General features: G+C 38.1%; 4 protein-coding genes and 1 long non-coding RNA gene across 10 annotated transcripts; 2 read left to right on the forward strand and 3 right to left on the reverse strand.

Moving 5' to 3' along the window:
- Positions 1–960: 960 nt before the first annotated feature.
- LOC122411315 (keratin-associated protein 10-4) lies at positions 961–3814 on the reverse strand. The gene is made up of 2 exons (XM_043420060.1): positions 3294–3814; positions 961–1563 (listed from the first exon to the last, which is right to left on the reverse strand). Exons 1-2 carry the CDS (start codon positions 3462–3464, stop codon positions 961–963), a joined length of 774 nt encoding a protein of 257 aa, XP_043275995.1. The 5' UTR covers positions 3465–3814.
- On the forward strand, positions 1057–6623 carry LOC122411319 (uncharacterized). Of its 4 annotated transcripts, none has more exons than XR_006261147.1 (5): positions 1057–1163; positions 3264–3333; positions 4104–5694; positions 5809–5984; positions 6347–6623. It is a non-coding gene; the product is annotated as an uncharacterized lncRNA (long non-coding RNA). The 4 variants fall into 4 exon arrangements; XR_006261145.1 differs by lacking the exon at positions 1057–1163 and adding an exon at positions 1403–1512; XR_006261144.1 differs by lacking the exon at positions 1057–1163 and adding an exon at positions 1501–3177.
- Positions 6624–9230: 2607 nt separating this feature from the next.
- Positions 9231–10320, reverse strand: LOC122411318 (uncharacterized). 3 transcript variants are annotated; one of them, XR_006261143.1, is made up of 3 exons: positions 9948–10320; positions 9518–9746; positions 9231–9441 (listed from the first exon to the last, which is right to left on the reverse strand). XR_006261143.1 is itself a non-coding variant. In XM_043420065.1 (3 exons), the coding sequence occupies exons 1-3, from the start codon at positions 10260–10262 to the stop codon at positions 9355–9357; spliced, it is 477 nt and encodes a 158-aa protein (XP_043276000.1). In that variant the 5' UTR covers positions 10263–10315; the 3' UTR covers positions 9231–9354. The 3 variants fall into 3 exon arrangements, 1 of the variants encoding a protein (XP_043276000.1); XR_006261142.1 differs by having other exon boundaries at positions 9518–9603; positions 9687–10312; XM_043420065.1 differs by having other exon boundaries at positions 10102–10315.
- A 385-nt stretch (positions 10321–10705) lies between these two features.
- On the forward strand, positions 10706–13066 carry LOC122411316 (GILT-like protein 3). The gene is made up of 4 exons (XM_043420061.1): positions 10706–11439; positions 11620–11799; positions 12224–12544; positions 12693–13066. The coding sequence occupies exons 1-4, from the start codon at positions 11320–11322 to the stop codon at positions 12780–12782; spliced, it is 711 nt and encodes a 236-aa protein (XP_043275996.1). The 5' UTR covers positions 10706–11319; the 3' UTR covers positions 12783–13066.
- Spf45 (splicing factor 45) lies at positions 12986–15308 on the reverse strand. The gene is made up of 3 exons (XM_043420054.1): positions 14997–15308; positions 14593–14913; positions 12986–13922 (listed from the first exon to the last, which is right to left on the reverse strand). Exons 1-3 carry the CDS (start codon positions 15114–15116, stop codon positions 13080–13082), a joined length of 1284 nt encoding a protein of 427 aa, XP_043275989.1. The 5' UTR covers positions 15117–15308; the 3' UTR covers positions 12986–13079.
- Between the last annotated feature and the right edge of the window lie 7064 nt (positions 15309–22372).

Genomic DNA, 22372 nt, shown 5'->3' on the forward strand with positions numbered 1-22372 from the left:
CACATTTTCCAGCACACAGGCCTGCAAGCTACGCGAGTGAAACACTTGGGAGGTTCGGGAGGAGTTGGACAAGATTGTCGTGGCGGTTCGGGAATACATTTGGGAGGAACTGGTCCGCAAGGCACGGGCGGTGTATAAATTGTAGTTGTATCGCACGAATCGGAAGAAGAACGTTGTTTAGGACAACAACAAGCTACGCACGGTGTACAAGATTGCGAAGGGCACGAGGCGGATGACACGGAGGAGCGTGGACCGCTCGAAATAGTTGCCCTGTTGGAAGCACAGCCGCTGCACGACATTTTTCTTCCAATTTACACAGTTTTACAATTTTTATACACTTTTTTTTTTATAATATCAAAGTGATTATTGAACAACGATGGATTTTGAGAGAGCTCGGTTAGAAAATGAGGAGCGTACCGGAACGTGATTTTTGACACAACTTTCTTGTTTTTGCTTATTGCCTTGACAACCGATTTTTTTCACACTCGTCGCTATACAGTGTGGTAAATTCTTAAGGAGTTTCGGTACAGAAATATTAAGAAATTGTTGATTAAATTTGGTGATAATGTTCTTCAACATCAAGTGCGAAAACACAATTTTTTTCAAAATTTTCTTCCACCTAGTTATCGAGTAATTACGCATTAAAGCAGATTTCTTATGCCCGGAATATATGGAAACGCTATGCTTATACACGTGAACTTTAGTGATCAATTACTCGATAACTGTGTAGAAGAAAAATCTTAAAAAATTTTATAAAATTCTCAACTTTTTGAAATTTTTTATGTTTTTAGCATGGTTTAGCATGGCAACATTGTATCGCCTGTACCGAAACTCCTTAAAGCCTCAACGACGCCGCAACACACTCTCCGTATTTGTAAAATATGATATATATTAAGGGGACAGATTTACAAATAGAATAATTACAGATCTGCATAATGGACACGGAATAATATTTTTTTTTCAACAGGCCGGACAGAGCATCGTTCGTACAGGACATTGACAAGACGATTGGATATTATTGCGCTGTTGTGGACAACAGCTCGTTGCAGGAGGTGGACAACAGGTTGGTTCTATTCTGATCTGTGGGCAGCAGGTTGGCGCGGGTGGACAACAAGATGCTGGAGCTGAGCAGCACGAGGGTGGACCCGAAGAGCCGAAAGAAGGTGAAGCCGATGAGCAACAAGATTGCTGACGACCACCACCATTTTGTGAGCCAGAACAGCACTGATCTTCTTCCATTCCAAAACCGCCCGATTGACAGGGTGGGCCTCCACATCCATTCGCTCCGCACGATAACCTGCAATATGCGGCGAGGGCCGATTCCCGAGCTTGATCCGCGCAGTAAAATTTCCTCAGGGCAACTTCGACATCTCCCAAATCCGTCAACTTTAAAAGCGCTCCACGCCCAGGACCGCAAACTGGATACAACTTGGTCATACACTCCGGTCTTCCCATACAATCCCACATCATACAGCTGTCTTGGAGACCGTTTCTTTTAATACAGTCGCAACGGTACATCAACGAATTACGAAGTTCGAAACTCTTGCAAGCTTTCACTGGACTCTGCGAATTAAATCGAATGATCGTTTTGGTTTCTGGGGAAATCGTAAGCGGTGTCCTCGTTAATACATTCATACAATTGCGCAGAATTTCCAAACTTTTCCTGGAATTCAAAGTTTTGCCTCGTTTATTAAGGAATATCGCGCGAATCTGATGAAAATCGAAAATTTTCATTTTAAGAGTTGAAATTTGGAAATATGCTTGAAATATACACCGTGCATCTATTCCCGGAATTATTATAGGATCTACCGTCTAGTTGTCGAGAAAACAATTAACGAAAATCACATTTTATGAAGGATTATGAATGGGCTCTTGTGGCAGGCACAATCCCTGTGAAATTATTTGGATTTAATGAAATAGATACTCCCAATTTTAAATAGCCAAAAACGAGAATAAGAAAATTAAATGTTTTTAGATATCAATGATGTCTTGAGAAACCCTTGTTACCGGTAAAAATGACTTGAAAATGGAAAAAGAAAAACACTTATTTGAGGTTAACGAGTACTAAGGATATAAACGGTGGAAGGTTTGACAATACCATGAGCGAGCTGGTTTAAAATATAGATATGCATACGCACATAAATAGAAAACAGCTGTTGTCGCATTTTGCTTGACGATTTTGCTACGAAAATATTTTAACCGCTATCATTGTATTAAACATTGATCAATCTCAACAAATAAGTTACACATAATTTTAATAATTCCGAGATTAAATTTTAATCGTTTCTTTAATCATCAAAAGAGCAATAAAAGTTAAATTGTTTTTTTGAATCACAAGTAACGCATGATCTTCCTTAAAACCACATTTTTGGAGAATAACACATTTTTTCACGAACAAAAATATCAACCCTGATTTTGGTTCACGATCAAAGACTAAAGTCGACTCGATAAACAAAAAGCGCAGAGTGTACTTTTACTTCAATCATCAGCTGCATAAAAACAAATATATTTTTGCATTGATCGTTGGTCCATTCGGTTAGGCAATCGAAATTTGTACAAAGCAAATCTTTCATAAATATTGATTTTCATGTTACGGGCTCGCAAAGTGCTCAACAACAAATTATCGCCCATATGTCAAAACAATGGAAGAGTCATGGAGGTACCAAAAGTTGACCAAGAACGAAGTAATTCAGAAATTTTTGATACTTTTAACTCTCATCTAGAATGTCGAATAAGTAGATAACTCTTGGCTGTGTCTAGTCGTCCGGTTACCGCATCAGGCTATTCGTCCGGATCAAATATTGCTAAGAATTTATGTCGTGTGTACTTTCGTCACGTGATATCCCTTCCGACAAATTCTTTTTTCGCTATAGTTGACCATTTTTACACAGCAAACAGCACTGTACTGCTACGAATTCGGACGAATAACATACGTTCATTAGTCCAGATGAAATCGATGTGAAAACAGAAAATAAAATGAATATAGTCGTCCGGAATAATGATATATTTTCAGGTCCATAGGAAAACAGATAAATTTTTAATTATATTCATAAAAACTGTTAACTATAGGGGGAAATGAATTCGCATGAAATAAATTTGTCAAAAGCAATGTCACCTGACGACTGTTCACGGGATAAAAATTCTCAGCAATATATAATCCGGACGAGTAACGTGAAGGTAAATATATGGTAACCAATTTTTATAAATTTGAAATAATTAGATCGATAAGTTGTTAACTGTTTGACTTTTTAAATATTTTTCAGATTCATGCTCCGTTTGATAGATTTACTTACGCAGCAAGGTGGCGAATCGTTGGGACAAACCGGACAACAGGTCGGTGGTGGACAATCTGGCTCGTCCCATTCGCACGGTTTCTTTTTGTCCATAGAACTGACGAGGCATTTCAATTGAGCCAATAATTCGCGTCTACGATCGCAATTGGGATTTTTTCCGTCGCACGGCATGATTTTTGTATTTCGCGTTGATTACAAACGGCACAACGAATTTAGACGTTTACAAATTTTTGTCAAATTATAATTTTTTATTTATTTATTTATTTTTTTTTTTTTTTATTTACAAAACGGAGCTTTACTATTTTTTCATTTCATAAAATCCACCGCCAACCGCACTTTAGAATTTCGATCTGAAAGCATCGAAAAATACGAGATGCTTTCAGCCGCCGAAATCGAGAAAATATCACGGATAAATACGACGAAACATTGGCAGTGGTTGCAATCTGACTGATGCGCTTTTTTTTCTTTCCTTCGATCTAAACTTTTACTGTTCCCAAGGCAACGCTTGGCAAAACGGGCAAAAACTGTTATTATAATCATGCACGTGATTGTTTGGACATTCTTCTGTTAAGACAAAAAAATTCCCGGGAAATTAAATTAAATTTGAATTTGAATTTTAACAATTGTCCATTAATATTTATAACCGACGTAATAACCCTTGGAGTAAAACAAGTTTTTGCCACGCATCGATATCTATTTTTGTTTTTTTTTTGTATATTTTACAGACAAAAAGAAGATTTGTACAAATGTCTCATCGGTTACGGTTCTTTTTTCACTGTGTATTTCATTGAATATTTTTGCTGTTCCCAGGAATGAAAGTTTCGTGTCAATAAGTTTGCCGATCCGGTGGAAATATTTCCGGATGCATTTGACGGAAGAGTCTTGCCGGATGACACGTGGCCCAAGGTTTTGTCAAACAGTCAGGATTTTCTTGGCACTGTGGCAAAGGACAATCGTCTTGAAGCCCATCTCGATGAACGCAACTGCAACGAGCTTGCTGCACACCACCGCGCACACCTGGACCTTGCTAAAATGATATAAGGAGATGCAATAAATGGAAGACTCTTTTTTTGGACGAATTCAGCCAGTATTTTTCAACTTGAAAATCATGAGAAAATAATGAGTTGCACTCTCATTCAACTACAAGACAAAGTTCAATTTTTTTCGAATTTCGAATTTCTTGAAAATAAGGCGCAACAGGTAAATAGAAAATCCCACATCGTTATCGAGTCTGTCGTATCCGTCGTATCTGTCACCAGCGCGTCCTCGCATTTTTCTTTTGTCGCAATCAAGACTGGCGACATCGAAATCTTCAAAATCATCAAAATCCCGATCTTGACGATGCCTTTGTTTACGCTGACCTTTTCCGCCAGTAACGGAACCGTCGTCGCCGGTCCCTTTTTGCTCGAGTGGTATCATTATGAACATGGGTGGTTGCTTGCTAGAAGCTTTATTTTTATTCGCTTTTCTCATTGTCTGCTGTTCCTGCAGGTTCTTTTTGTACTGACTGCGTGAACGATAATGCATAATTAAAATATTTAAATATTTACTTAATGAAGCCTCAATTTAAAAAATGTTACTTTATTTTCCGAATGACAATTATACCATTGCACATAAGAGCTAGTAAATATTTTTATAATAATTTTGAAAATCTCTTGCCGACTAACCTTTCCAGTACATTCACCGCAGCTTTGAGATTACAGATAGCGTCAGCAGCATCGCCAATTTGAACAGTTTCCGTCATTTTAATAAATTATTTTTTTCTTAATTATTTGTTATTTGTACTTGAAAATTTATAATTAAATTAATACGGAGAATTTTGGTTGTTAAAGTTGCCGAAAATTGTATGTAGGTCTGACTTGTGGACGATTAATTTTGTAAATGACTAGTTGTGACAGAAATGTTCCATTGTTTTCAGGAGCATGGCTTGCTCCGATCGATTCGTAATTTTTCTTTTTTTTTCAGCACAATCTCTCCATGATGATTTTCGCCCGATGATGACACTTTTCCGTGATTGAGACTTTTCTCGATTCATCAAATAAAGTTCCTCATCTTTCATTTTGATAATAATCGTAGCTCACGACTCTTTCTCTCAATAAATTATTAAAGAAATTCAAAATGAGGATTGTAACACAAGTAATTTGTGATGCCGCCGTAAAAACGTTTGTTTTATTTCTCAGTTTCGCGTATATAAACAAGATTTAGGTGACAAAAATTTCTATGCTCAATTATGATGAATTATTATTTAACAGCAACGTCTGCCAGGTTGACGAGGACAATAAGGTGGCGGATTGCAACAACTCGATGCTGGACAGCATGGTGGTTCTCTCGGGGCTCTCACTTCGGTGTATTGAAGCTGAGGTCGTTGTGGACAGATGAGGTCGTCCAATGACTCCACAAGGTTACTAAAACAACAAAAATTGGACGTTCAAGCTAACTGCTCTTTCCAACGTCACGCGAGAAAACGTATCGAACATTTTTCTCATTTCAACTTACTGATATTTTCCTCGGACAGGTTTCACCGTCCAACCAATCGTTCCTCCTCGAGTTCTCTTCGCAGCAGGCTTTGAGTTTCCTTTTTTCGGTGGCATCGTCCTTACGAGATGTGGAGTTACGGAGAATTTGGAAAAATTTTTGCAGCCGTGATGTTGATTGACCGAAGAATTCTTCGTCAATGACTCGAAAAAGATTGTCAGTTTGCCGTGGAAAACTCGCTTTCCATTGTTTTGCTTTCGATGTTGTTATTATTGTTATTATTATTGTTATAAAACGCGTCACCGCCCCGTGTTGCTTCTTCCCGATGATCGTCATCATCAGAATCATTCAGTTTGAAGATGATCATTTTTTCATGCTTATTAAAAACATGACGATAAAGATTCCCAACGCTATTTATAATAATAATTTGGATAATCGCTACAGTACTAGTCGTCATGCGATGCATGCGATTGAATCTCGATAAATATATAAATAGCTTAAAAACATTGGAAAGTAACGCGAAGCATTTAGAGGAATAAATTGAGATATTTGTCGAATAAACTTTATTGTATTTTCAGATACATCGAGGAGGTGTTCTTGGAGAGAGGGAAAATGTTCTATGGCATGTAGCAGCATTGTGTTGATCCGGGACAAGGCGGTTGTTGATTGCAGCCCATCGACGGCATCGTACATCCCATTTCCATGGGGCAGCAAGCATCTTTCGTCACGTAAGATTTCACTTGTGGAAGTCTGAAATTTTAATTCAAATTTACATCCAGGATTATGGATTTCTAGATTTTTTTTTTAAACAAAACAAAAAATATATATTCAAACTGTGACGAGCATTTAAACGCACACGCATCTAATTTTTTCTTCTTTGTCGGTGATGCCGATCGTGCCGCCCATTCCTTCTCCCTTGGCAAGAATCTTCTTCTTCTTTCTTCCGGTAGCTGGGTCGATTTTGCTATCAGCTTTGCCTTTCTTTGGTGGCATTTTTTATTTGAAATTTTTTATTCCGAGTTTCGGTGCAAAAGAGTAATTTTGAATTTAGATTATTGTCTTGTCGAAACGGTGGTTACGAACGGAATGTTCGTCTGTCAATTCGGAAGGATTTCCATGGCTATCTATAAAGGAACAAAAGAAGACTCCTGATTCAAAACTACTGATGATGAATCGCTCGCTCGGACATGGCCTTCTTTTTGTTTCTTTTTTAACGAAAAAAAAAATAGCGATTGATAAAGTTTCATTTTCATAATGAACATTTTTTAAAAGGAAATTGAGGCTGTACAGTCATTTTTTTTACCCAAAAGTCATGACCTGTACCTTTCAAAAGTTAGGCCAGTTTACGGTTTGACAATGTTGCATACACTTTAAAGAAGAATTGGGGAAAAGAAGACGAAAACACGGACGGTGACGATCCTAGCCTCAAAAAACTGCACGGGAAACAGATTATTATTAATATAATCTCAGCAAATCTCTTAATAAATCTGAAAAAAATTGACATTATTCAGCAAGCCTTGTTCATGTTGGCCAAAAAATTTCATATTTTTAGCATCATTTTTAACGGAGATATCACTGAATGTGTCTTGATGTCCATAAGGTTCAAGAGACTCGGTAGAGTCTCGGGACAAGTACATTGACAGCCCTGTCGTCTGCTGGCCCGACCTCACTTTTTTTTTTATACTTTCTCTGAATAAAACGATTCGCGGTGGTGGGGGTAAAATTGGCATGTCATTTTGTTCAATTACGAAACTCCTGAGTCATCTGAGGCTTTGAAAATTGAACTGGAGATTAATTAATAAATTCTATTTCGATTGCGCCCAAAATCAGCATTATCGGTGGCGTCTGAGAAAAAACAATTGTACATGTTAAGGAAGTTGAAGCGATATATATAGGACATCATACGGAAAATACATTAGATTTTATTATTCCAAAATAATGAATTGAAAATTTACGTGAATCTTCTTGAATAGCGCTTAATTATGTGTGAAAAATTTGAGGAGGTTTCACCGCCTGGTAATCGAGATATTCATTGTCGAAAATGACAAGGTTAAACATGGGCTCTTATGGAAGCTTTCAAAAAATTGCAAACTTCAACAATAAATATCTCAATTTCACGACGGTGAACCATCGGCATATCCCGCCAGAAGTTTAATACTGTCTTAAGCTTTCTGTTTAAAAAATTTTAATGTGCAAAGTTGGAAAATAGTTTTAACATGAGATACGCTTCAACCTCCTTAATTGGCCCAAATTGTTATTGATTTTTCTCAGCAACGACGCTCCTAAACTGTTTGAAAATTTAAGGTTGATGGGTGAAGGCTACGTGATTTTTCCAGCAACTATATTTTTCGAAAATTTCAACAGACGAAACACGCTTGAAAACAATAATTTTATTATTTTAGAAATATAATTGGTAAAGAACCAACATTTTTATACAATTTTATTATTAAATAAACGTTTGAAGAGTTCATTTTGACTAGCGTGGTGCAGCAGCTGCCGCTGCTTGCTATTGATGTCACGCTGTCAGTTTTGTTTACAAATTTTATAGATTGTGAAGTGAGTTTACTGTCCAAAGTAGTATTGCAGTAGAGGAAAATGAAAAAATGAACGATCAAAAAGTTTACCAGGATAAAAATCGTCGTTTTGGAAAAATTTACAAAAAAAACGTGGTGAAGCTAATGAACGACAAAATATGACCAAACGGTCGAACTGACGTCACATGCGATCGTACATTGAATGCAGCATTGTCAGACGTTACTGATCCATTTGTCGTGTAATCCGAATCATTTTTTATTAGATATTTTTTCATATTTCAGCCGATTTTAAATGGTAAGCTTTAAAAACTAAAATACTCATGTATTCTTGAATATCCACGAAATACAACGATCGATTTTTTTTGCGAAATCTTGGATATAACTAACGAAAAAATTCAATAACTTTTGATGTGTGTACGGCTTTCATATACCGGTGTGATAAGTGTCAGAGAAAAGTCGATATTCAGTAATTAATTTGCTGCTAAACTACACGGTAACTAGCGTCGAAATTTTGCAAATCTATCCAGTACGTAATCATTTTTGCCTACCAAAAGTATCAGCGCGCAATCTTGGATAGCGAATATTCACCCATCTACCTTCGGTTTAAAAGCGATGACATAATTTTCATTCTAATGCCTCAACTTCCTTAAAACGGAAGTAACGTTTGAAAGTGAACATTTTGAAAAGAATAATTCTTTATTTTCGTGAAACATAATTTATAACCGTTATCGATTTTAGAGCCAACCCAGCAACTGAACGTTTTAAAACGTTTTTCATGGTTGGAAATAAAAAAGATTTTGCAAATCAGTGAATAAAGTCGTTCAGAAATTGCCTGTTTGACTATTTTTTTCAATAATCGAAATACAAGCCTTGTTTTCATTGGGAATATAATTATTGAGAAAACCAACGTAAAATAAAAAGCGCCAAATTTGCGTCATTTTTATTTATTCAATATTATACAGACGGCAACATTTTTTTAAAAAGTGATAAATCATGATGAAGGACATTCAGAAGTCGGTAAAAATAATCTGATCGTGAATGACTCGCAGAAACTAGCAGCAAGGTCTTGGGCATTGGGGAGCGAGGCAACTAGGTTGAGGACAACAGTCAGGACCTCTCTTGAACCATTTATCCGTCGTCTACGAGAGTTATTTATATTTTAATATTACATTTTTTATTAATTATGAAGGGTGATTGATAAAGTGGAAAAAATACCTTCTGAATCAAAAAACCACGACCGGGAATAGGAGAAGCGAGATCGGGTCTGATTCTACTCATATCGGAAACTGTAACGATGTCAGCTGTTGAACAATAAGTGATGAGCGGTCTTTTCTCTGCAAATGTCCAAACAGGCATGCACTCGTAAGGACTTGGCCTGACGTACCATGCCTCAGGATCGTTTCTGTGGTCATATCTGACACACATCGTTGGTTTCGAGCTTCGCCTTCGAGGGGAAAAGAGGAAAAAAAGCACTTTTTTTTTTACATAACCTTGATTTTTTTTTTAGATTTTTTATGATGTTTTACGATGATTCATTTTCTAAACTGTATCGGGGAAGGCATAAAGCAGAAAACTGAACAAATCTTTTTCGGGACTGATTTAAGTTGATATTTCGAGAGTCTTTGGTATGGATCAGTCACCTAACCTCACTTGGAATTTTCGAAATCCATTATTATTTCAATCGGGCGAACAGTATGGAAAAATTTCACTTTCAAAAATTGCAGTCTCTCGCACTCATGGTTGCGATATATCGACTGATCCATGATCTTAAGTCATAATTCAACTGGAATTTTCTTTACAATTGGTCCATCTTGGCAAATAAACATTTGAGACGTCGGAGTTCTTGACCAGGGCTGCCGATTTGGCTTGAAAATCCCCAATTTCCAAGCGCTTCTGCTACTCCAGTCCCATTTCCTTGAGAATATTCGAAAGTGCACGGCATTTTCAGATGCGTATCCATGATGCAAAATTTACTTGAAATTTATATTTGTGAAAATTAAGAAAAAATTTATTTTTTTTTTTTTTACGTGCGAGACGTGTGCGGCTGACTTTTGGATTTGTAGTAAAAAAAAAGAGCACTGACTTTCGAGTGATTGCAGATGTCGAAACTCTTTTCGCTTGTTCTTGTTTTTGTTAGAAACGAAATGTAAAGAAAATCGAATATTTTTCAAAAAATAGAAAACCGTTGATTGAAATTTTTTTCAAACTTTTCCCTTCGCGTTTATGCTATTTCGATTCAATCATTTTTTTGACTTTATGTTTATTTTTTCAAAATCATATTTACTATCTTCTGTCTCATGAATATTTCTGTTTTCTATAAAATGCAAATATAATTGGGAAAAATAAAATTCCGAAATAACAATTTTCTGAAATTATTTTTATTCTGTGATGTACATAATTACAAAATTATGACTTTTATTATCTTGAAAAATTCGCATTTGTTCCCAGCCGTATACCTTTTTCTGTTGTATGCACACGCGTGTTCGCGTTAATTATTCGCGTTAATTAATCGCTCTTATATTATATATACGTATATATTCTCCGAGATTTACTCAATCAACGCCCTCACCGCCGTAAAAACACTTTTATATAGAACATATCTGCTGCGCGGCGGCGAGTAAGCATGTGAATATATGTATATTGGCTGGCCACTTAATTGGGTTTTGCTGGACTGAAGTGGAGGAGACTCGCGGGGGTGTCGTGATACGTGATAGCGTGATAGATAGTAGTAGACGGTGAACGTCGTATGATCGTAGTTTTGTGCGTTGGTCCGTTTGGTGGTGTGAACGGTGTGTGATGTGAATACGAAAGGTCGCGGCTCGCTTATATCCACGAAAACTAACCCATTGTAAATATAATGATAAGATACTGACGAATCGATCATAGAGAATAGAACTTTAGCGAGGCACATATTATTCAAGTCTTCCGCACGCACGAATCACGCACAACAAACACGACAATTAGAGGTTAAAACGCTTAGACCGTTCGTATTTATTTTTCTCGTGTGGTGAGGTGCAATGGGGCTGGGAAATTTTAAAGTTAGATTATTTATCGCTATTACGATAGTGCTTGTTGTTTGGCAATCTGCACTAAAGTTCTGGTCTCTTCCAAACAACGATTCTGAACTTTCCAAAGAAGTAAGTTTTCTCTTCGCATTTGAATGATTTTGAAACTCTAGTCTCTCTGTCAACATAAGAGCTGTTTTCTCAGTTCTATTTTTTTATTGTTGCTCACAACTTCAATTGAGGAAATATGTGAAATTCAATTTAGTTGCATTGGTGTGTGCCAGTATTAAACTTTATATAGCATATAAACAGGTGAACGAAGCTGCTAAGAATGGAGCGATTGAACCAGAAATTCAGAAGGTACTTGTAACTGTCTATTACGAAGCCCTCTGTCCCGACTCTCGGAGTTTCCTCATCAAACAGCTGGAACCAACCTATCAAAGTCTCAATGAACATATCACCGTAGAAATGGTTCCCTATGGCAAAGCAATTGTAAGATACATTTATTATTTTTAAGTAATGTCAAAGTTCTCACCAATGTAATGCAATGGGACCTCTGGAATCCTTCATTTATTTAAAATCAACCATCATAATTGAAAAGTAGTACTTTGAACTTGCTAGCAAAGCTTGCAGTCAACTCAACAACTGGGAATTTTTTTATCCATAAATAATATTTTATTTTATGGGCATTGCATGAAATTTACTGAATATCGGATGGTTGTTTATTCAAACGAGTATAAATATTTTCTTGTATGGAAATGTATCAAAAAATGATCCATTTCCGAGTTTTCATTATGGGCATTTGAAATGTTGGTCCTTTCAAAAAAACATACGAGTATATAATTTGATTTTTATTAGAACAAGTGAAATTAGAAAAGCTTGAACTCTGAAAAAATAACAAGAATAAATATTTCAGACAACGAAAAAGGACGACAGCTATGAATTCTCATGTCAGCATGGGCCAGCAGAATGCGAAGCAAACATGATCCATGCGTGTGCAATCGATATAATCAAAAATCCATCCGTCCGCCTAGAATTTTTGGTCTGCATGATTAAGGACAATTTAAATCCTATTGACATAACGAAATCTTGTGGAGAGAAGATGAATTTGGATGTTGCATCGATATTGGATTGTAAAGAGAACCTCAAGGGTAAAGAGTTGTTGGCAATGTATGGAAAACAGACGGATGATCTACGCCCCAAAATCAGTTTTATACCTACTATTACGCTGGACAAAGTAAGATATTACTGTATTCATTAATTAATAAAATATATCAATCCAATTGTATTATGAATAAATCCTCGTAATTAGACCACAATGGAGTTACTTGTTATGTTTCAATTTGTAAGATGATTGAATTTCAAATGTTTTCTTTCTTTTGCAGAACTCGGATAACCAGCGAGAAATCTTGAAGAATCTGTTAAAAGAAGTTTGTCGATTGTACAAAGTTCCACCGAAGGGTTGTGAATTATAATATCGAAAAGATCCGAAGTGACTTTCAATTGACGAATGTAATTAAACCCGGTCATATTACTTTATATTGGACACGAAGCGCGCACGTTTTTCGTATAAAATAGCTAATGCCAAAAAATTGTTGGTCTCCCAATCGTATTGAGAATGCATGAAGCCCGTTGGAAAAGTGTGTTTCCAAAGGGAAAAATGCATACAAAGAACAAATAATTATGAACATGCGTGTTATTTCACTTATGTGTGTATGTACGTTCGAACAAATTATATTTATACATTGTTGAGCTATAATTGAAAAAACTTCTCAGTCCATTAATTGTAAATTGTCCAATTTTTCACTCGAGTAAAAGCCTGCTTTGACCTGTCGTCCGCCGAAAAAGCGTCCATTCAAATCAACAACGGCCTTGATGGCGCTCTCTATTCTTTTGAATTCGACGAATATTCGAACAGCCTCTTCGGCCGGAGCATCGATAACTTCGTGAATAATAACGCGTGCCACGTCTCCGTATTTTGTGTTGCACTCGTCTTTGACTTCGGGTTCGAGGTCGTCGTCAACTTCACCGGGGCCGACCATGTTTCGCAGAAGTACTACTTTGCTCGGTGATTTCATAATTTCCGTTATGCTGGGCTCTTCCGAAGCCTGTTGAATGATGTTCAATGCCGGGGTCGAAGGCGGTAGCGGTGGTAACAGCGGCGACGCTGCCGTCGTTGCCGTCATTGTCAGTGCCGTCAATGTCGTCGTTGTACCCAATAATTGAGGAGAGGATAGAGGCATTGAAGGCGGTGGAGAAACCGCGAGCGGAGGCGGAGGTGGCATCAGTTGCTCACGCTCTCCAACGATTCTTCCTCCCCGCTTGCTCGTCTTTTCAACCTGCAGAGCCACAGACATACCTTGCTCTTTTTTCCCAAGACCCTGGCCCTCCTTGAAGCCGTACTTTGCCATTATCTTAGCTGCGACCGAAGATGTCGCGTATCCCATGCTGTTAGCTGGCGGAGGTCGAACCAAAGGTGGAGAGGGTTGACCCTCCGTAGACTCCTGAAGAGACGGTGGTGGTGCTATAGCCGCTCCACCGACCGCTCCCCGAGACGTTGGCGTTCTTTCCTCTAAATCTCTGTCCATTGGCACCATTGATGTACTACCCGGAGACTAAAATTAACAAGTACAAACAAAGTTATTCCTACGAATTCGTCTAACTTTCAGTACCTGTTCTCATTCATCATATCCGTCACAATCACACATTTTTTTCAAGTCTACAATTGTTTATAGATTGACTATAGTTCTTTAACTGTGGTACAAGAATCTAACTGTTTCTAATTTGACGTACATTGAAAAAGACCGTTTTGGAGAATCGGATAAATATTCTTGTCATTTTGTTAATAATGTAGTCACCAAAGATATCAAACAAATAATGAAACGACGTACTCCAATTGAGAATTCATTTGTTTTTGCCTCCCAACGGATCCCCGAGCATCCATACAGCAAGTAAACAAACAAATAATTTACGATACATTTTGGATCCTACCTTGCGTCATGATTTTGAGTCATAGAAAAAAATCATTTCAGTCGACCAAATTTATTATCTACTCGCTTCCCCATTGGGTTTAGAATATTTTTTCACAAGTTTTCTCTACTTTTTTGTTTATCTATTGTGCTTTATCAGCAGTTTAGAGAAAACATTGTTTCAGATTATTTTCGAATCGTTGAATTTTTGGTAAGTTAATGAAAAATGTCAAAATTATCACAAAAGTTTTCAATAGACTCTTTTGCATATTTATAATTGGAGTGCGACGAATGAAAACAATAGATTGTGAATTACCTGAGAATCTTCGAAGCGTGTATTATCCCGTCTGCGTTTTCTAAGCTCAGTTTCTTGATCGTGCTCCCGGTCTCTGATATCACGAAGTTCTTTAACAACTTTTTCGTACTCATTGGGCCACATAGGATCATACTCGTTCACAACATTCCAGTCAAATTCACTACCAACAACGACGCTATTGCCGCTTCCACCGGACAGTGAATTATTAACATTAGGAGCATCGTCTTCTCTTTCTCTTTCAGCTTCACGATTGTTCTTAGATTTTAAATCAATGACAGGTGCAAGTACCGCTGTAGCTTTTCTGTACTGTTCCCGTTTTGGCTGAGAAATACGTAAATTTCAAAGTGAATTGATGCCACATGAAATTTCTGAAAATTTTGATGAACTGAATTTTTAATACTCACTTGCGTTGTTGCGGCTTTTTTCAATTGTAACTGTGACTGCAACAATTTTATACCGGACGACCAGCCAGCCACTTTATCCGAATTCCTGTGTTGCTTGTCAAAATCGTCATAGAGCGACATTTTGTTTAAACAAAATTCAAATAATAATCCGATCACGAAAGGAAAGAATTTCGCATGAAATTCTACCGTATAAAATCAGAAATTTTGATGTCAAAACGATCAAAACATAACACTGGCATAACCTCTTATAGCACTCTTAGCTTGGAAGTTGAAAAGAAACACCGCATAGTCTCGTGATGACTGCTATACATGCAAAAAATGTAAACGCTATTCTAATATATAAAATTTGTCGATTCTGTAGAACCACAAAATTACATGAGCTCAGGTACTTACCAACATGTGAAAATGAATATTTCTGCATTATCAACGAGCAATAAATGTTCCATGACACACATTTTGTTAAAAGATGACAGCACTTGACTTGAAAAAATTTCAAACATCAAAAAAACTTTGCTCGTAACTTCAGAAGCAAAACCCAACAATAATAGTTTTGTAGCTACAAGGAGGAATTGAACTTTTACATCATTTCCAAAAATTTCTATACCTCCCACATTTACGACGAGATTCCATGCAAGAAATGGTAGTTTTCATTTCAGAGTATCAAAAGGAAATTCTATTTTGCGATAATTATGAAATGAAAAATATTACGTGTATGTTCGTCAAACGATTTTATTTGGGTTTTTCGGATACTTTACACAACCAATTGATTCGAACATTTTTTAATTTCGAATAGCGAGAAAGCCTTTACTCCGGTCACCCATGCTGAATAGCCTTTAGAGCAGTTGTGACAGATTTTTAATCATTAATTAATGAAATAATAAAGATCAACATCCAATAACCGTTATTTTTTAGGAATGAAATAGGAACCGAAACGTGTCTGACCAAAAGAGAGCAAAGAACAGAGGACAAAGACACGACGAAAAGTTGAACATGCATGATTTCCGGCATACGTTGACCGCTCCTTCGAAAGATCAATCAGTGTCATTGACATAATTTATACACACAAGGCGAGGAATCTCTTCCGACAGAAATATCAAAAAGGAAGACCGAATACCGACTATATAGGAAGAAAGAGATAGGAAAAGGGAATTGCTTCTAGAGGAGCGGAACTGAACGCTTTATAGCTGTGTAACACGACGGTCGGAGAGTTGCGAGAGAGGTGCAACGGAAGAGAGACGCGCTATGGTGCGAGGTTATTTATTAATAGCGACCAAGAAAAGCGAGATAGAGAGAGGAGAAAGAGAGAGAAAAGTCTCGCGGTGATGCAAAAGCAAAAGAGCTCACAGTCCAGACAGAGGCCTGTCGGCTTGCCGTGACTGCCGACGCGGTTCGCGCGGTCTCTGTTCTGAGGGAGTGGCAAAGAGAAAGAGAGAGAACGGAGTTTGAGCGCGGAACATGCTGCTAGAGAGTCGACGCAACGAAGAATGACGACTCGATGTTCCATTCGTCGTCCGCCTCTCTCACTCTTATACCTCCTATCTTTTCCCTGCAAGTAAAACTTTAAAAGTGACTCTCCGGCGTGCAAGTGCGCATCGAAGAAGGCACATTTTATCCATCCATCTTTCTTTCTCGCTCTGGCTCATTCGCTCGTTTAAATCGTCGATTTCTTTGCTCGTCCCGGTCTCTCGTTCTCTCTCATCTTTCGTGCCAGTTCGTCGAGTTTTCCCATCTACAAAGTACCTCTCTGTCTTATAGAGACCCGTGGACTCGACTACGAAACTTGTACGATCGACGAAAGAGCTCTATTGCGCGCGCGCTCTCTTTCCCTCTCTGCTCAACTTTCATACTTTTCTCTCTCTCTCCCTTCCGTTCTTTCTGATGGCTCTACGTCAGCGGGCCAGTTGCCCCGGTGGTGCGCGCAAGAGTCGCGATGAGGAGAGCGAGAGGACGAAGCGGATGAGAAGAAGGAGGAAAGCCGGACGGACGCTTTGTCGGCGCCCGCGGCGGAGATCAAACGTGCCGACAGCCGCGCGTTCTCTGTCTCTCTATTTCTTTCCTTTTCCCTCTTCGTCTCCCTTCCGCCCGCCCAATACCCCAAGTCCCGGGACGAAACAGCCTCTCCTCTTTCCCCTTAACGTTCCTATGTGTGTCTGTGTGTTTGCGTGTGCGTTCAAGCCCCCCAGCCGCCAAACCGCACGTCGAGAGACCCGGCAAAACCGAGCCTAACCATCCGCACGCACACTAGTTTACCACTTGTTATATATACCGGGAAAGAGAGAGAGAGAGAGAGACCGCGCGCTCTTCCCCACTTTATATATCTATATGTGCGTGTTTGGTAGGCGCTCTTTCTTGCTTTCACGTGTTTCTTGCTCCCTCGCTCTTTCGTTCTTTTCACTCGCTCCAGAGACCCGAGAGAAGAGCTTTGAGACCGCGCGCGCGGTAAAACCGTATTATAGCCTTCCCTCTATTCTGTCCAAGTCCAAAACATATATATACGAACACATTTATATATACATATCGAGTGGCACCCGTAGCAGCAGCAGCAGCAGCAGCAGCAGCAGCAACAACAACACGATCATACCGCGCCGCAATAAATACAAGCCGAACCTCTCTCTCTCTCTCTACCTTACTTTCGGCGTCCTCGTTCTCTTTTTCTTCAGAGGTTTTTGTCTTTTTTTATTTCTTCTTTCGTTCGTTTCTACTTTCGCGTTCCCCCTCTAATTATCGCACGATTTGGTTTAATTATTGGCGCCGCCTAGCGGACTCACTATGTACTACTTTTGAGTCTCCTACTGTTCGACGAAGAAAGGAGAGGGAGAGTAGATGATTTCTCGTCCTCGCGGATTATTATTGAACAGATGTATCAGGCTTCATTTATATATGCGCGGGGTCACGAAAATTGTGCGATTAAGGAAAGAATTTATTTCACTATTATGATCCAGCATCTCGCGTTCATTTTGCTTTTATAAGACTTTCAAAAACAATTTCCCTAAAACACTACGATAACCTCACTTTTTAACACTCGAAGCCGAGTGTCTTTTGTCAAATATTAAAAAAAACAACAACACAGCCATTCGTGGGGGAGTATAAAAAACGAGGGTAAAAAACGATTGGTGCGTTTGTGAGGAGGAACGAAATTCGTGGGTACAGGGTTAAAAACTTTAAAATATTTTATTATCACATAATATAGGAGAGCCTTCAACCGTATATACGAGCTAGGTTAGAAAATAAGGGCCTCTGTGTTTGGAATGGAAACTAAATTGAACGTAAGAGCAGGAGAGATCCACCGCAAGGATATTCTCGACGGTGATGGTACGATTGAATGTGCATCGCCGAGAATTCACTTCCTGTAAGAAGAAAAGGGGGGAGAGAGAGGCTAGCGGAGTCAGTATTAGGCATTGAACGTTACGCACACCTAGACGTGTGTATGTATATACACATATATATGCAAGCATATAATGGAGAGAAGCGAGGAGATATCGATTGAAACGAGAATCTCTCTGCCTCGCATTCGCGCATTCCGTCACTTCATCCATCTCTATTTTCCTCGCTCGACAATGCCTGGATTTCCAGACGACGAATTCTCTCCTCACTATACACGGCGTCTCCGCGCGACGAGCCTCGACAACTACAGAGCCAAAAGAGCGCAGTTATAGTAAGCCCAAGAATCCTGTATCTCGTGCGGACATTCTTCTATACGTTCTTCGATATCGTTTATTCTCAATACGCGCGATATTACAAACGCTAGACAATTATAGGGAACTACGCGTAAACGCTTCGTAAATAAGTTAACAAATTGTCGATTAATTAATCGAGACAACAGGCTACGCGGATATATACGGATATATATTTATATTTATATTTCGGGATAGGAGGAGAAAAGTTTGACGATAATATTCGGTGCTTATGAGCCGCAACGAGTTTTTAAAGCCTTCACGTTTAATTCTTCTGGGCTCTTGCACGGAGGATCTCCCTCGCCCCGCTCCACACGACGTTTTCCTTTTTTCAATTCTCTCTCTTTCTCGCTGTCTTATCCTTTTTTCGGTCTCATTCCTTCTCATACGCGTTCGCGGCTAGTCTCTTCCTCTCCTTCTCATGCTCGAAAGGAAAAAAAAAGAAAAAAGAAAGTCGAGACTCGCCGCCGACTTTCCGACAAAGGAATAAAGAAAAGAAACAACTAGCTATATGTGCTGCTCTCTCGGGTCTCTTCGAAGGATGGCACGGCGATCTGTGGTGTGCGCCTTCGGTCCCTCTCAAACTTTTCTCCTCTCTCTCGCTCTCCTTATTCCTTATTTTCTTCTCTTTCTTATGCGTTTGGCTGCCGGTGCGCTGCCAGAGCCAGAGCCAGGCTGTATCGTAGTAATAAGAGAGAGGGCCGCGATATTTGGTCTCTCTTGCGCTCGTCTGTGGGCGCGGTACAGTACCAGAGGGCGACGAGACGTGCGCGCTCGAGCGGGAGGGAAAAACGGACAACGCTTTACGAAACCAATGGCGTAGGTATCGCGAAGCAGATAAAACCTTTTCTGCTCGTATAAAGACCGAAACTCGTTGGAGACTCGGACGTCGCGCGGTACGTATAAACTCGAACCATACTCGTTTTGACAAACGCGTGCACGCGTATACAAAAACTTATTTTCATCCCACTCGAAAAAATCATTCCTTTTCATCACAAATAATCCTTCTTTCTTATTTAATGCTAATTTTTATTCACCTCGATTTCTCGATAATCAATCATCGTTGATAGAGATATATATATATATGAAATAGAAAGCCAGCCGCGTGTCGATCTGTCCGTTGGCATCTCTCAAATATATAATTCAACTTACCTACGGTGAAAGAGACCAAAAAAATGTTAAATAAAAACAACAAAAAAATAAAGAAGCGAAAAAGAAGCAGCTGGAAAGAACCGAGGGAGCGCGGTAGAAGAGCCTCCGGGCATTTTAAGTATAACCTACTATATATGGTCAAATCGCCTCTCTTCGCGAGCACAGCGAGAGAAGCGTCGTCGTGTGGTTGCCTTTCGTTCCATTCATGCCCCCGGGAATCTCTCGCGACGTCCGTGTTTCCTTCTGAATATTTACAATCTTATTATAGGACTAGATATACATATATATATATATATATGTGTGTGTGTGTAGTGCGCGTATACGGTTGTCTCGCTGCCTCGAATGTTCCTTTTCAATTGGCAATTCGTGCGCTTCTTCATTCACCGTTTCTCCGCAACAGAGTTAAACCACGACTTAAGCAAATTCATTAAATCACTTTTTCAACCCTGTTGAGAATACAAAGTGTTATCACGCTCGGAAATATACGTTGAAATCATTTGATTTATCGACTTTCTCCGCAGTTTCAAGAGCATTACACTCCGAAAAGCTACATATACGTGCTCGAAATTAACGAAACATTCACCTTGAATGGCCTTGAACGAATGGAGACGGACTTGAGTTTAAAAGCCCCGCTGCGCATGACGCATCCGATTCCTAAAACTAAATAAATCACTCAACAATCGAGTTTTACGATTTTTTCATCCGAATTCGTTGACTTATTTTTACTACGGGAATGTAGCACTCGTGGTGTATGAGCGTGAAAGAATTATTGATGGAGCGTTCACTTTTAACAGAGCTACCGAAAACATTTTCATTGTCATCCTTTACACTTGGGGCATTCCAGGCCAAATCGACCCGATTTTTTAACCCGATCCCTTTCGATTTGACGGAAACGTTTTTTATCTTTTTCCACTGTACCGAAGAAATTTTTATAAAATATTTTTCAATTTTTTTTTTCACGACCCAAAAACAGGTATGAATTAAAAAAAAAAATGGCCTCATTTTTGTTCAAAGGGGCATGATGCAAGGGGGTTTAGAAAATTTACTTATTGACACATATTTTTTTTTTTTTTTTTTTTTTAAGATTTGTCTTCGAATGTACTTTTCAGAAAAAAATATCAAAAATTCATCTTCAACGTCTTTTTTTTTTTGAAAATTGGATAAAAAACGAAAACTTTGGGATGATTGCCATTTTCTATTTTTTTCTCTTTTTTCATCAGAAACTTTGACATTTTCTACAAGTTTTTTGAAATTTTCAAAGTGGGATCTTTTCGCTTTCTATTCTTTTTCTCCATTACAAAATTTTTTTTTTTTTCTTCAATTCATCTTTTTCACTTAAAAGTTGAAAAACAATGACAATACTAATAATGAAAATCAGTAATCATTGGCGAAATTTTAATTTATTTAAAAAAAATCAGAAAAATTAAAGACAGCCCTGAATATTTTTTGTATTTTTCTAAACTACATTAGAAAACAAAGAAAATGGAATGAAATTTATAATTTGGTTAATTTTTGGTCAAACAATGAGTTTTTAAAGATTCAGAAGTAGGTTAATCGGGATAAAATTTATTTCAATTTTTCCCTTTTACACTCGACTTTTTTTTCTTTAATGTAGTTAAAATTATTCAACAAACTATGTCTTTTTGGGTCAAAACAGTCTTTAATTTTTTCTGATTTCGTCGAAAAAAATTAAAATTTTTCCAATGATTTTATTTTTATAATTATCATTGTTTTTAAACTTTTAAGGTTCTCGATACATCCCAGAAGATTTTCAAAGTAGTGTCATTAGAAGTAAGCTGAATTGAAAAATTTTTTTTTTTTTTTAATAAAGAATAGAAAGTGAAAAGATCCCACTTTGAAAATTTCAGAGAACTTGTAGAAAATGTCAGTTTCTTATGGGGAAAAAAAAAAAAATTAAAAATGACAATCATCTCAAAATTTTCGTTTCCATCTAAATGCTCAAAAAAAAACGTTGAACGTCCCAATAAGTCAATTTTCGAAAATGTTATGCCACTTCGAATAAAAACAACGCCATTTTTTTTTTTTTATTCATAGCTGTTTTTGGGGCGGGAAAAAAAAATTTGAAAAAACTCCTAAAAATTTCTTCAGCACAGTAGAAAAAGATAAAAAGGTTTCTGCCAAATCGAAAGGGGTTGGGTTCAAAAGTAGTCGATTTGGCCTGGAATGCCCCATTTATTATCAAGTTTTTTTACGATTTCGTGCGGATGCATAAAAAAAAAGACGAGTCCCTCGTAGAACAATATTCTTCGATCTAAAATCTATATTAATTATTTATTGTAAATAATAAATCGCACTCGTTAAAACCGAAAGGAAATTGAAAACACTCTGCACGTATGGTGTACGGACCGTACGGGCGATGGGCAAAGATAAACTCTCGAATCTCCATTCGATCGTAACGCAACGACCTCAAGAAACTCATTACCGAATTGGTTATTTACAAGTTTCCATACGCTGGAAAAATTGAAACGAAATCGCCGATCGGAATTTCCATTTAAATGACGTTCGTTGGAAAAGCATCAACAGTTATGG

The sequence above is a fragment of the Venturia canescens genome, chromosome 5, assembly GCF_019457755.1.
Source record: "Venturia canescens isolate UGA chromosome 5, ASM1945775v1, whole genome shotgun sequence".
In the NCBI taxonomy this organism is placed as follows: domain Eukaryota; kingdom Metazoa; phylum Arthropoda; class Insecta; order Hymenoptera; family Ichneumonidae; genus Venturia; species Venturia canescens.